At 39.3% G+C, this 16133-nt stretch overlaps 1 protein-coding gene across 1 annotated transcript; it reads right to left on the bottom strand.

The window, feature by feature from the left end:
* Nucleotides 1-1483: 1483 nt before the first annotated feature.
* gpx3.L (glutathione peroxidase 3 L homeolog) lies at nucleotides 1484-12903 on the bottom strand. Its single transcript, NM_001091850.1, is given in 5 exon segments — nucleotides 1484-2034; nucleotides 2775-2874; nucleotides 3663-3780; nucleotides 7023-7176; nucleotides 12741-12903. Coding segments are annotated over 5 exon segments (702 nt in total). The 5' UTR covers nucleotides 12828-12903; the 3' UTR covers nucleotides 1484-1791.
* Nucleotides 12904-16133: the final 3230 nt, after the last annotated feature.

Genomic DNA, 16133 nt, shown 5'->3' with positions numbered 1-16133 from the left:
GCAGGAACTGGACAAGATCCTGCTCTTCAGCAGAACTGATGCTGAACCCTTGGGACACTTAACCTTCTTCAGCTTAGATGGCAAAATATCAGAAAATACCTTTACATTGTTGTCAATGGTGTCAGTGGTAAAACACATGGACCACATAAGCACTGGAAAATGCAGGAAAAAGCAATATCATCAGTGCACGTCCATGCTAATATTGTAATTGTTAGGATCTTCCATATAGCTTGCAAATATATAAAAGTAATTATAAAAAGTAAATATATATATAAAATTCTGTAGAGTAGCTTTTGGTTGGTAGGAAATTATTTAAAAAAGAATTCCTGAAGCCTCCAAAAGTTGATGGTTACTGTATCTATTTTAGATTACTACATAAAGCTTATCAGATAAAGACCATGGAGAAGGTCATTTGCAGCAAGCAGTATGGCAGTTCCAACTTTAGGTAGAAATTCAGATATGTAAAAAAAGGATATTCTATGCACACAATAAAAGACCTTATACATTCCCACCTAGTTCAGGAAAATTAAAAATAAAGCCAAACTGTACCTATACATAGGTAGGGTATGTTTGCGGAATGACAGAAACCTGACTATATCTTCAATACAGAGGGGGCAGCCTAGCCTGTCAATGTTCTATAAGTTGAAATGGACAAATATCAATTACATTTGCTTAGTAAGAAAATGTACCATTTGCAGTCCCCAGATGACTAATCGTCCAAGACATTTATTTATCAGTTTAGTTGGGGATGTACAGTATATTTTACTGGATTTTGTCAGAAACATTACCTTATAGGCTCTATGTATATTCACCTTTTCATATGGTTTCACACATATATAATAAATAAAAATAGTTACAGTTAAGTCTGGTCTACTGTTGTTATTGACTCAGAGTTGCAAGTTATTTGGTACAAGTTATAAAGTACATTGTTTTCGCAGACGTTTGCTTTCAAACAGTAGACCAGAAAATGCTTACTGCCGATTGGTTGCTAGAACAAAGCTCAGCATCTGTTATAACATTCCACTCATAGGGTTCAACCCTATTTACGTGATCCAGCACTTGGTCAGGTCTACTCAATGTCATTCATCACTCACTAGATGAATTTCCATCAAAGGACAACAAATGTTTTAGATCCAGTATCAAGGGTTGCCTTCAGTTAATGATATAGGGCTCCCTATACTGCGCGTAGTTCAATGAATGGTTTGGAAGTATTTGTGTTGACCTGGAATGGGCTTCCTGAAGACCTCCTACAAGCCTAAAATCCTCAACATCCTCAAACTGATAAGGTTCTGGTTGTAATAGCTCTACATCTGGAGGGCCACTGTTTTCCTCCACTGTTATAGACTAAACACAGAGACCGATTGGCAGACTATGACAATCATAGCTCTAATTCATCACAGATGTCTTCAAGATAAAAGTTTGTGTCACTCTATATCCCTTGAACGATATTTTATTATTCAACACATTCAAACTTCAGGAAGGCTGTTTACAAACAAATGTTATTTATTGACTATTGGCACAAATTACATTCCATTCTAGTGTTCAATAGGAAAGTTGGGAGCTAAGGGTAACACTATGAAGCCCATCCCAGCCTGGCACAGATGCCTGAATGCACTAAGTAGCATCTGCCCCAGCACTGGTTTCCAGCCAAGTCCCACACATAAATGCTTTTGGACTTGGCCTTCATACAGATAGCTTCTAGATTCCCTTGGATCTCCAACTGACCACTCAAAACACATACATGAGCACAGCAAACATGGATTGAACTACAAGAACATCACTGTAATGATTTTACTTTTGCTCTAGTCCAAGCATAAGAAGTCTTTGCGTTCCCTGCTGTAACTTTATGTAAGACACAATGTCTCTTCTCACTTGGGCGACAGAGGTGCGGGGGTGCCAGCGTTTCACTGCACGGCCATCTGGTCCAACAAGGAACTTCTCAAAGTTCCACTTGATGTCATTGACCTTTAGGGGTTCCCAATTCAGTCTGAAAGCTGGGTTACCAAAGGTGTCACCAACAGGAGGGCATGAGTTCTTTGTGATAAAGAAGTTAAAATATATTTATAAGCAGAAAGATAAGCATATGCAAATTAGGATTTGGTTCAGCCGGGCAGAAGGATTCGTCCTAATACTGCCTGAATCAAATCCTGGATTCGGTGCATCCCTAATAAGTTATTAACTAATTCATTAATTAAATATGGTTAATATTTTTTTTGCTATCAACCATTGGTTTGAGTTTCTGTATTGATTCTCTTGTCAATAATAGATATTTTGTAATATATCTGAATGTGTTAACTTCAATAAAAACAAAAAAAATATTTATATAGGCCCATTCTACAAAACTCCTGCACAATACTATTCGAGGTGAAGAGAATAGGGGAAAACTTAAAAGTATGCTGATTTGGAAAACTAAGGAGTACTATGAAATACTGGTTCCTTTTAAAAACATATAATTTTGTAAATGATTACACTCCATTGGCAGGCAAGTGACTTTTTACTGGAGCCGACCACACACAGGCAGAGTTATGTGATTGGTATTCAAAATTGTTTGGATATTGTACAATTGGAAACACCTAGGGAATTTCATATTTTGCTTATCTGACACATTATGCCAATTATTTGGATCAATGTACAGAGATAGGGGTTGTATGTGTAATTGTAAAAGAGCTTGATTGACAGTACTGACGGGGGGGCTACACCTTATTTCAACACTCTATAAGCCAATGTTGTTAGCAGCTCTCTGCTTTATATAATAAAAGGTTTTAATTTCATACCTTGAGAAAAGTGTAGAATTTCTGTTCTTTCCGCCCATTGACATCTCCCTTTTCAAACAACTGGAAGTTTGGAATAAAGTTTCCCCCGGGACGCACATACCTGGCAGTCAAAAACAGTTACACTTTTAGTAAAGTTTGCCATTGTTAATTAATTATTTGTTTTCACTATAAAGCGGTAATAGAGAATTATTTAGCTTTTTACTCTAACTTCCTTGTAATTAGCTGTTATATTAACTTGTGAACTGTATAAACAACCCATCCTCAGTTTACTAACTTCAATGTAATTAGCTGTTAGATTAACCAGAGATAATGAGCTCTGTATAAACAGCCCCCTTTCTTGACCCTTTGTTGTGCTGATTTTGGCTTAAGTACCACGCAAAAAAAAATTTCATTGTCCCGGTTTAGTTAAAAAATAAAATGAAAACTCACTTGCACTGAAACACCTAAATTAGTGCTGCTTATAAAAAGAGGTTTTCATTTTACTCCCACTTTTGTATACTTTGATGCAAACTGATTTCCCTATAATCCATTGCTAGTACACAAAAAAGTAATTTCCCAAATCATTGTGCCGCTATGGGATCCGTTATCTAGAAAGCTCTGAATTACAGAAAGGCTGTCTCCAACAGACTGCATTTTATCCAAAATTTTAAAAATAATCTAATTTTTCTCTGCAATTATAAAACAGTACCTTGAACTTTATCTAAACGAAGATATAATTAATCCTTATTGGAAACAAAACAAGTTTATTGGGTTTATTTAATGTTTACATGATTTTCTAGTAGACTTCCAAATTAGGAAAGATCCATTATGCAGAAAACCCCAGGTCCCGAGCATTCTTGATAATAGGTCCCATACCTGTACTGGCTTTTCTGTGCTCAACCCACTTACCTAAGTCCCAAAGGAATTTCATCATTTCTTCCAGGCTCCTGCAACCCAAACTGATTACAAGGAAATCCCAAAATAACGAAGTCATTGGATTTTAATTCTTCATGTAGTGCATTCATTTCTGCAAAAAAATAGAAAACTGAAGTTAAAGAATATAGAAAAGCGTACAAGAACTAAACTTTAAGTAAGAAACACCTAAAAGGGCACCTGTTGGGCAAAAATATTATTCCCAACCAAAGGTGTGAGCCCGCACTCCAGTTGGGGGTAACAGTAGTTTATTTATTTTTTTAAATTGCCCCTGTTAGCGCTAGGACACTTGCACTGAGAGGGATCGCACGGTACGAGTGACCATGTTGGGGCACATGCATAATGAATTAATGCTGCGATTAGTTCATTGTGTGTGTTAAGTGATGTCATAAGCTCATTATGCGTATGTGCTATGTACGCTATGCCACTCGCACCGGGAACTCCTCCTGGTGAGAGCGTGTCCTAGCTCTGGCGGGGGGCAAATATTTTTTATATTAAAAAAAAAAAAAAGTACAGGCTCTATTAGCTCGAACCTTTGGTTGGGGAGAATATTTTTGCCCAACAGGTGCCCTTTAAAGCTACTTAGGAGCACACAACACAATCCCTGCAATTTGTTACAGTGATGAAAACCTTGCTGCGTGATGCTATTTTCTTCCCATATACATGAATATTAAGTGGCGATGAGCGAATTGAGATGAAACCTGGAAGAGCGGGTGCTTGCCAACAAAGCGAGTCCAGATGCACAGGCGGCAGGTCAAAATTCAAGCAAAGCCCCTCCCTTTTGCTCATGTAATAGTGCTGACCCCTCCCCTTTGGTGGCTGGACCTGGTGCAGGAATAGACAAGGATTTTGGACTGGGTTGGGTGGAGGCTGGAAAGCAGCAGACGAGAGCTGGATTTCTGACCCATTCAACACTAATAAGAAGAGCTGCAGTTTTAATAATTGTTACAGGTATAGGATTTGTTATCTAGAAAGCTCCAGTTTATAGAAAGGCCATCTCCCACAGACTCCATTATAATGAAATAATTCACATTTTTTAGAAATGATTTCCTTTTTCTCTGTAATAATAAAACCAGTACCTTTTACTTGATCCAAACCAAGATAAAATGAATCCTTATTGGAAACAAAACCAACCTATTTGGTTTATTAATGTTTATAATGATTTTCTAGTAGACTTAAGGTATGAAGATCCAAATGACAGAAATACCCCTTATCTAGAAAACCCCAGGTCCCAAGCATTCTGGAAAACAGGCAGGGTCGGACTGGGGGGCCCAGGGCCCACCGGGACTGCTGGTCCAGGGCCCCCCACCCCCCGCCGCTCGACCGCCGCCCGACCGCCGCCATGCGCATGCGCGAGCAGCGCTTCGCGTTGAGCAAGCGGCAATGCGCATGCGCAAGCGGCGACGCGATGCGCATCGCCGAAAACTTTTTCAAAGTTTTTATACTATTAGAGGTGGTCTGGCCCGGCGGGGGCCCACGAGGGTCGGGGCCCCCGCCGGGGTCCGACACTGAAAACAGGTCCTATATATGTAATATAAAAGTTAACTTTTCCACGAAGGCCTTAAATATGTGGCATTTTTTCTTTCAACCCTCCATTGCATTTTATATTTTATCATAATTAAATGCTTACTTTAGAGGCCAGTGTTACTTTCTCATGGAAAATGAACTGCCAAAGAATGAAGCTGTAATCCAGTGCTATTTCATCTGTTTTTTTAAGTGGCCTGATTGCAGCAATTAACACCTAGTAATGTGCCACTGCCCTAATGAAATCAGTCTGCTGTCGGGTTTAGCTGGATCAAGGCAAATCTGTGCAATGATATATAGCTGCTGTCATCCTCCACAATTTACCACTCCCAGAATGACAACCCACCCATTTCTAATATCCTGCAGAGTCTGAGAGATAAAGGTGCTTGTGTATACAAGCCTAAGTGTTTGGAAAAAAAATTTTTTTCTTGTGTGTACTTGAGTACAGACTTGGCAGGGATGAGTATTTAAAGACTAACATAGCAAAAGGGACCAGCCAAAGTGTAGGGGGCAATTTAGGTCATTAATGTGCTTCCGAGGACTTATGTTTTAGGACTGTGTACCTTCAGGGTAAAGGCATGCCTTATCACGTGGGGCTCCTTCAAAAGATATACGTATATCTATTACACGGTTAACACATATGCAATTGGGACATTGTATTTAAGTAAACTGATACTGCATCTGACCTCAGGGATAGAAAAGTGTAGGGCCAGATCAAGGACAACTGAGGCAATCCCCATAAGCGTGTCTGGGGTTAATGTAATGCTCTGAATCCACTTTCTACAGTGAACTGCTCTGAATCAGTCTTCTGCAATGAGCTGCTCTTGAAGCCATTTTTGTCAAGATTTTACTGGCATGTCTATGGTTAAACGGTTGGTTGACCTTTAAATTAACTTTTAGTATGTTATAGAATGGCTAATTCTAAGCAACTTTTCAACTGGCCTTCTTCTTCTGATTCCTTCCCACTTTCAAATGGGGAGGGTCACTGAACCCATCTAAAAACACATGCTCTGTATGGCTACACATTTATTGATATTGCTACAATTATTCATATATCTATTTACACCCTCCCCTATTCATATTCCTGTCTCTTATTAAAATCAGTGCATGGTTGCTAGGGTAATTTAGACCTAAGCAGCCAGATTGCAATTGCAAACTGGAGAGCTAAATAACTTAAAAAACACAAATAATAAAAAATGGAAAGCAATTGCAAATTGTCTCAGAATGCCGCATTCTACATCATACTAAAAGTTAATTTAAAGGTGAACAACACCTTAATACTATGTTCATTATGGCTAAATGGGGTGTTAAAGTGATCTTCTCAACATTTGCACCATACCAAGAACGATGCATTTTTAGACCACAATTCTTGCATTCACTGTATGCCCCATATTTTGGTGCCCAGGGTGCAAGGGACATATTGGATAGATCCACTTTGACCTGGACCTGCTAACCCTCACCCCACATTTTTACCAACTTGTACCCTGAAGAGCTACCAACCTCATAGGGATAGAAAATCATGTGTGAAATCTAGCTCTTTATGGAACTGATGGGCATAATATAGTCAAAATTGGTTCAAGTTTCAGTAACCCATAACAGCAAATCAACAAGTTACATCAGGTCCATCAAGTTCAACCCCTCCAGCATTTACTAGTCTTTAATCAATAGTTATTTATGTATATAAGAAAATGTTCAGCATATTGGGCAGATTTCCTGTAAGCAGTTTAAAGTGACCAAGGAGATTGGAAAAGAAAACCCATAAAGCAAATGGGGGTTCAGCTAAAGCAGAATACTAGTTTCTATTAGTCCTACCTTGGTACTGCATGGTCAGACCTCAGAATGTGGCCACATTCACAAACAGGAGGTACTTCCCTTGGTAGGCTTTGAAAGGGATGAACTGACTCCCGTCTAATGTAGTAGCCCCATAATCATAGATGGACCCATCAGCGGAGCTGTAACAATCCACCTTAAACAAGAAAAAAAAGCAGCAAATATATTATTTTGCATAGGGTGAAATCTCTAAATTCACAGCTTGAGGCTCCATTTACAGAACAACTGTTTATATATATATATATATATATATATACTATAACAAACAAGGGAAAGTTGTGCTCACCACTATTTTTAAAACCATTAGGCGGGGGTGCAATGAGGCTGTGACCAAAAAATACATATAGTCAAATACAAGAGTCCTCTGCACTCAACCCATTATCAATATATTTAAGACAGCGACATTTTGTGCATACTGCTACTAAAAATGCCTTACCCTTTAAACAAAGGGTAAGGCATTTTTTAGTAGCAGTATGCACAAAATGTCGCTGTCTTAAATATATTGATAATGGGTTGAGTGCAGAGGACTCTTGTATTTGACTATATGTATTTTGTGGTCACAGCCTCATTGCACCCCCGCCTAATGGTTTTAAAAAATAGTGGTGAGCACAACTTTCCCTTGTTTGTTATAGTTTATACAGGAGCAGTGACCAGCTCCATGTTGTAGCTCCCACCCTTCCCAGCTATAGTCAGGTGATCCCACTGGTGTCTAATAAAAGGGCAGCCAAGTATGGAGGTTTACTTTGAAAGCAGCAAGTTAAGTTGCAGGTAAAACCAAGTCCCTTTGTAAAATGTATAATGAAGCAACAGAATTCTTAATGAATCAGATAAAATTGAGCATAGGACTGGCCAGATATGGGATGACTTTGACGTAGTTGGCCAGCTTAAATATATTGCAATATATGGACAAACAATCCCTGCTTTGTTTAAAGGGTAAGGCATTTTTTAGTAGCAGTATGCACAAAATGTCGCTGTCTTAAATATATTGATAATGGGTTGAGTGCAGAGGACTCTTGTATTTGACTATATGTATTTTGTGGTCACAGCCTCATTGCACCCCCGCCTAATGGTTTTAAAAAATAGTGGTGAGCACAACTTTCCCTTGTTTGTTATAGTTTATACAGGAGCAGTGACCAGCTCCATGTTGTAGCTCCCACCCTTCCCAGCTATAGTCAGGTGATCCCACTGGTGTCTAATAAAAGGGCAGCCAAGTATGGAGGTTTACTTTGAAAGCAGCAAGTTAAGTTGCAGGTAAAACCAAGTCCCTTTGTAAAATGTATAATGAAGCAACAGAATTCTTAATGAATCAGATCAAATTGAGCATAGGACTGGCCAGATATGGGATGACTTTGACGTAGTTGGCCAGCTTAAATATATTGCAATATATGGACAAACAATCCCTGCTTTGTTTAAAGGGTAAGGCATTTTTTAGTAGCAGTATGCACAAAATGTCGCTGTCTTAAATATATTGATAATGGGTTGAGTGCAGAGGACTCTTGTATTTGACTATATATATATATATATATATATATATATATATATATATATATATATATATATATATATATATATATATATATATATATATATATATATATAAAGCAGATCCTCAATCAGGGGGGCCCGGGGAACAAAGGGGCCTAGACAACAAAGTCTGCTTCCTCTATAGCTGAAAAGAATACCCACCTCCCCAGCTGCTCTCCTACCTGTGGGCAGAGAAGCGGGTTGTAGGTGGGCAGGAAACAGGCATGGGGCAGGGAGTGGGCAGAACGTCGGCCGAGTAGGGATTGCCATGCACCAGACCAGATTTTTTTGCAGGGGGGCCGGCGCACACTTTTTACCCTCTGGAGTTTACTGTGCAACTTTTGCTTGCAAGTGTTATACTATAGTCAAAGCTGAGCAGACATAGTGCTGCTTAGGTGTTAAGAACTAGACAAAATGTGTCCTCCAGCTATAATTATATGAATCAATGAGAGAAAACTATGCAGTACAGATTCTCAGTGAAGGATCCTTTTGCAATATTTGGGCCACTGACTGATAAATTTATTTACTGGATTTATAGAAACATCTCTGTTGTTCCTCAACTACAGCTCCCAGCATGCCTTTGTCCAGATCTCCAGGACCAGCAACCCAACAAAGAGGATCCTTCAGCAAAAATCCAACTTGCTCTCTTGTTCTTTATTGATGCAATTACTGCTGGAGGTAGTCCATTCATTTTTCTAATGCCAAAACAGGACTATGTTATGGTTTAATAACAATATAATATCAGCAACCATAATTCTTCAGTATCATGGAACCGTGGGGTGGGTCCAAGTCAATAGCAAACTATCTTTATATTAGATATATTATGTGTATAGTAAATATGACAGATATCTAGTTTTCTATACAAAATTATTGGTGCATCCCCAAGTTAATGTATACTGGTGTCATCACTAGTGTACCAGAAGAATAGTCAGGTCTGTGTTGGGCTTGCTGCTTTTTTATTATTTTCCTGTAGTGTCTCATATCTGGTGGTTGAGTGGAAACTATAAGATTCTTTCTGTTCTTCCTACCAGGCCACCGTTGGCTAAAGAAAGAGGCAGCAGGGGGATTAATTCACAAATTCTGAAAATTGATATATATTAACTGGCAGTCTGCATTGTGCAAAGCCGTCCCCCACAATTCCGTGTTTCAAGGGAATAAAATAGGAAACCTTTTACACAATAACAAGCATTAAACCACCAGAGAGATGAAGAAATTCCTAATTTTCTGGCTGAATCCAGTTATTAGCATTCTTTCATCGTGCTGCTGTAATTCTTTCCAGATGTTATGAAACACGTTAGGACATAAACACAGCAAACTGGAGAGGCATTCCATTTGTATGCATATGTATGTACATTTTTATTTATATAGCGATATTTATGTACGCAGTGCTGTACAGCAGAACTATAAATTCATACAACAACAATCAGGGAATCATTACAATAATAAATAAAAAGTATAGTTACAGTTAAGATATAATATAAGTGTCCAAGAGAGCTCCCTGCTCCATAGAGCTACAATCTAAAAAGGAGGGTAACTTACGGACACAAATAGGAGGATATTAAGCGCTACAGGTTACAGTGGGTGACATTATAAAGTAAGTACCATTTGTTAAATAGAATCTATATAACACAGGTATTGAACCTTTTATCCAGAATGCCCAGGATCAGAGGGTTTCTGGAAAATGGATCTCTCCTTAATATGGATCTTCATACCTTAAGTCTACTAGAAAATCATGTAAATGTTAAATAAACCCAATAGGCTGGTTTTGCTTCCAATAAGGATTAATTATATCTTAGTTGGGATCAAGTACAAGGTACTGATTTATTATTACAGACAAAAAGGAAATCATTTTTAAAAATGTGACTATGAAGATTTTTATTTGGATAAAATGGAGTCTACGGGAGACGGCCTTTCTGTAATTCTGAGCTTTCTGGATAACAGATCTCATACCTGTAACACTACAAATATGTTTTGTTCTCTTCTGAATTGTCCCCTGCCTCAAAAGAGCTTGTCATCATGCCTGTAACTAAGGAACAAGGAGAGGTACTAGGATATTACTTAGTGAAAGGTCTATGCTCACGTTTCATAGAAACAATAGGTCCAGCTTTTTGATGGTTAGCCTTAGACATACCTTGTAATTAGGTACACACTAATGGGGATCACCAACCACCTAGGCATGATGACCTTTGTGACAAAGGTTTGTCCCACCAGCATTTGTGCCGATCTGCTTGTGTGGCATCCTCTTTGCCTGACTTGGCAAACCACAAACCATTGGCAAACCGTGGGGTATTAGGTAAGCAATTACAATCCTTGGGTGCCCTTAAATTCAGCACCCCCTATTGGATTGGAGCTTTCCTTCTCCTTTAAGAATTATTTTTTAGCAACCTTTCACAGGTAAAACAAATGTAAGTTTTTTAGTAACGCAACCCTCAAGCCCACTATAATTAAAAAAAAAAAACTCTACAAATAAAGATACGATTATCAATATCTTATCTCTGTTGCATATGTTTTTCCACCCTTAAACCGTGACCGAAACTTTGGCGCATAGAGACGGCCACACCAGCCGTGATAACACAATCTAGAGCTGGCTACGTCTGTCTGCCAACGCTTTGTGTTTTCAGCACAGATTGAATAGGACCTTCCAGACTAATGATGGCCTGGACTATCTGACAATTAACCTGTGGGTTGAAAGGATGGATATCATACATGTGGCTATACACATTAAAGCAGTGAACCAACCCTTGTATATTGCTCCCAATGGCCTCAAAGCAGGTGCTTATTTTTCAATTCCAGGCTTAGAGGCAAGTTTTGGTTTCATAAAAACCAGATGTACTGCAAAACAGAGGCTGTAGGCTGCTAGTACACTTAGGAGCCAATCACAGCCCTTATTTGGCACCCCAACACTTTGTTAATGCTTGTGTTGCTCCCCAACTCTTTTTTTACATTTGATTGATGCTCACGGGTAAAAAGGTTGGTTGCAAAGGTCCCCTGACATGTAAGACATATGCAAGTTATTGTGTGCTTTTTCTTAACATAACTTACATTTTTTCTCTTCATTTACATTGTAGCAACCTACAGAGCGGTACTGAGTAAATATTAGTTATGTGCTAAGTAGGGATATGTCTGCTAAGTGCAGCTGGTATGTGAGAAATGCAAATTGTAGACCCAAAACGCTGCTGCTGAACTACACTTGTAGCACAGAAGGTTGCCTTGTCAGCTCTAGCTAAACCTTTGTTTTTTCGCTAATGGTGGTTTCCAATAGGGACAGTAGATGCGAGAACATAGTACCTTCCCGATCAGTATTTATTCTGTGGGCCAGAGGCATAACTAGATGTTACTTTGCCCCACAGCAAATTCATTTCAGTGCCCCCAATATAACCAGCGGTTGTCCTCTTTCTTTTACCAATATAGGTTTAAATTGCTCATTATTTAGGGCCTCGTGGGACCCCCTGCTGCAGGGTCTGCTTCCTCTGTAGTTACGCCCCCACTATGGGTCAAACCCATAATGAGATGTTGATATTCTATGGAAATCTATAGAGAATGTCTTGGCCAAGGCAAACAATTTGACAAAGCCACTACAGTTAAAGATCTGATCGTACGAATCGAGAATTCGTACAATTTTCAGACCGTGTGTGGAGAGTCATTTTTTGTCTGGCGGAGATCGGTCTATCGGACAGGTTAAAAGAATTCTGTCGGCTACGGGTGATATCTTTGCGTGTATTGCCGATCGTACGATTTTCAGAGGGAGACTGTCACTAGCTTTGGTGGAACCTTTTTGTACGGGAAATCCGATTGTACGTTGATTCGTACGATCGGATCTTTGCGTCTATGGCCAGCTTAATGCTCATTTAGTACAGACTCTGATCTACAGCAGCACAAAGTAGGGCAGCAACATGAACAACGTATTTATTTATTATTTTATATTTAAATAGCGTCAACACAGCAATTTTCCCGGGGCTGTTCATGCTAGAATGTACTAGATTGAATATATTTATCACAAATGGAGATCAGCATCATTCTGAATGCAAATAACCTCATTCTGAATGCATTAGCTAAAAAAATGTTTAAAAAAATATCACCCACATGGTCATAGACGTACAACAGCAAATATCCCTTCAGAAGAATCATAAATCTAACCTTCAGACCTCTGAGAGAGACGGAGAGATTTTCTCTTACCGATTTCTGGTCCACATCAGTCTGTGCATGGATAAATGCAGCCAGGATGCACGGGAGCATTAAGAGCCCCCTAAATTTGACCCCCATTTTTGGGGAAGCACAAAGGATCAGCTCTCTGTGTTGTGCTGTGCAACAGCCCCTGCTCTATTTATCTGTGTTTTCCTCCAGCTCTCAGGAATAATCTGACCAATTCCAGGCTCTCACAGATAAAGGCTTGAGGCTGTGTCACATTCAGCCAATCCGGGAGAGGAACAGCTTGGAAACTGTTAACTCCCAGAATAGCTGAATATTCTAGCAGTTCATTTAGCCTCAGTAAAAAGATAACATTGGTAAGGCTTCCAAATAATATATGAACATTTTCACAATTAAGGTTTAATCACCCATAAATGCCTCACGAGGAAACGTCGGGCGACTTCGGAAAACGAAGTGCCACTTTGGAAAATGAAGCGCCGCGTGTGCCATCCCGCTGGCGATTTCTCATTATAGCCGGTGGGAAGGTAGGGGAAGGCAGATCGGGGAGATTGTCGCCCAGAAGAACATGTGACTAGTCGCCAGGCAATTAAATCTCCCCGAATCTCCCAGTGTGGCCTTACCCTTAACGTTAGATTTTATTGTTGTCCTGTTCCACTTTTTGTTTCTGTCGAGCAAATTCTCTTGTGCTTTTTTACAGAACCCGTGGATGCAGGGGCGTAACTATAGAGGAAGCAGACCCTGTGAGACCCTAATTAATTAGCAATTTTAATATATCTTGGTAAAATAGGCCAACTTATAAATATTTTGGGGCCCTAAATTGAATTTGCTATGGGGCCCAGTAACAACTAGTTACGCCACTGCGTGGATGGGGGGGGGTTGTCCTTTGAGCCATATACTGGGCATATATATATATATATATATATATATATATATATATATATATATATATATATATATATATATATATATATATATATATATATATATATAGTGTAAGATATGTGTGTCAAAAGAGCACGATATTGTATGTGAAACTCCAGGGAAAAGTCTGTGTGGCTGCAGCAAGTAATGCTGTTTAATTCTGTTCTGGCTTAGGAAAAGCTGGATAATGGGTCCCTGGAGTGAATGGAAGAGAGCAGGGTTGGCTTCCATTCCTTGCTCCATGAAAGGTTTTGCAGCTGCCTACGTAGAGGTGGCTAAGTAATTAGCTACAGGTGAGCTGTAGTAGGAGAAGGAAAGTCATTTACCACTTGGGGGTGCCAAATGTTAGACACCTCAGAGCTTCCACCTAGAGACCTCCTTGAGTGGAAGAAGGTGAGGGGCCACTTGAGTATCACCTTGAGTGGAGGGAAGGTGCCTGTGTGCAGCTGGGAAGAAAGAGTATTTCCCCCTGAGTTGGAGAGAGCTCCAAAGGACTGGAGAGTGGAAAAGAGAAACCCCTCCCAGGAGACAAGAGTGTCTCCAGTGTGCCCCAGATAGGGTTGTCACCCGGCCGATATTTTACTGGCCTAGCCGATAAAACACCTGCCGGGGCCGGTATTACAAATTTACCGGCAAAGTAGCTGCCGGTAATTTGTAACACTATTTACAAAATCCCATGAAAACATTTTCTTCGCTTCTGGCCATGTAGCCCGCCCATTTTGTGGCACTACCAGTGGCTCCGCCCCTTTTGTGACACAACCTGCCGGCTCCGCCCTTTTGTCTCACATCCTGCCCCCCACCACTGGCGTTAATTTTTTTTTTAAAAGGTGGCAACACTAGCCCCAAAGAGGATTCTGGGACTTGTGTCCAGTGAAGGCAATAAGTGCTGGAAAAGTGAATTTGTGTGAACGCCAATGAGGGTGTGAAAGCGGGACTGTTAATGCTTATGTGAAGCAAATGTGATGAACCTGCTCCTTGTGTTGAAAATAAAAGCCAGCAAAGCTGCATTCAAATGTAAAAAGTGCTCTCAGCATCCTTTTCTGTGCTGAAAACGTTGCCGTGACTCTTGTGTTTCACTATGGGAAGCTCACAATCCTTTATTTGCACCAGCAGACTAAACCTGAACAATATGCATAATGCATGACTTCCAAGAGCTGTTTGTAAGAAATTGGATACCATTAGCTTTTTCACATTGCATTCCATCTCTCCAGTGTTCTTACCAAGACATACTCTGCTGTGGCCATTTCCCTCCCAAGGTATGTATTCCACTGCAAAAAGTATGGGATCCGTTATCCGGAAACCCATAATCCAGAAAGCTCCGAATTAGGGAAAGGTCATCTCCCATAAACACTATTTTATCTAAATAATCCAAATTTTTTAAAAATGATTTCCTTTTTCTCTGTAATAATAAAATAAAACTATGTACTTGATCCAAACTAAGCTATAATTAATCCTTATTGGAGGCAAAATCAGCCTATTGGGTTTATTTAATGTTTACATGATTTTCTAGTAGACTTAATATATGAAGATCCAAATTACGGAAAGATCTGTAATCTAGAAAACCTCAGGTCCCGAGCATTCTGGATAAGAGGTACTATACCTATACCTGTATTGGAAAAAACTTTATGGCATGTAATTCAAGTGCTGGCATTTTGCTATCTGATTGTCTTCAGTCACAGAGACTATACAGACAAGGCTTATCTTATGCACATACACATAGGATCATATCATGATGCAAATTTAGGAGCTACAGGAATATCATTTGTATAAACATTCAATGGACAAGGTACATATCTGTAGGTGTGCAATGGCTTTTTATGTCTAATACATTAAACACGTATGTTCTTAATTATATCTATCTATATTATACATTTTATTTAAATGAAATTTGGAATTTAATGAAATTAGGAAGCTAAGTCATATTTAATAATTATAGTGAGAATAAAGGGGTAGACAGCACTTCATTAAGCGATTTCCTGAAACACGTGAATACCACCCTAGAGCCTGAATAAACAATATAATAAAAAAATGGTAAGCAGTATCTCACATGAAATCATCTGCAGCTCAGAGACTCCCCTGGGTATCTCTGTCCTTTTAGGTATGGTTGATTTTTTTACATTTAGGATACATGTATGATTCATGTGTGATACTGTCTAGCTATCATATAATTTAAATGGCCTTACAATGGCCAACATGGAACAGCTTTCATTTCCCTGTTTGCCTTCTTTAGCTCAAGATTAAAGCGATAGATGTATGTTGAGCCCTATTTATTGTGTGTTGAGCCCTATTTATTGCATTCATGATGAACAAAGGGGAATATAGCCTTAGAGTTTTAAGAAGGCTTTCAATGTAATGTCTGCTCATCTAACCAACTTTCCCATCCCTATAACATATAAACCCACAAATGAAATGTTTGGGAATCCTGAAGGTATGTTTCACATCTTAGTTCTAATTTACATTTGGCTGTTTTTTATTGTAGCCAGTTGATACCATGTGTAA

This window comes from Xenopus laevis, chromosome 3L (genome assembly GCF_017654675.1).
Source record: "Xenopus laevis strain J_2021 chromosome 3L, Xenopus_laevis_v10.1, whole genome shotgun sequence".
Lineage (NCBI taxonomy): Eukaryota > Metazoa > Chordata > Amphibia > Anura > Pipidae > Xenopus > Xenopus laevis.
The sequence above is the reverse complement of the archived record's forward strand: the minus strand, read 5'-3'. Positions and strand labels throughout refer to the sequence as shown.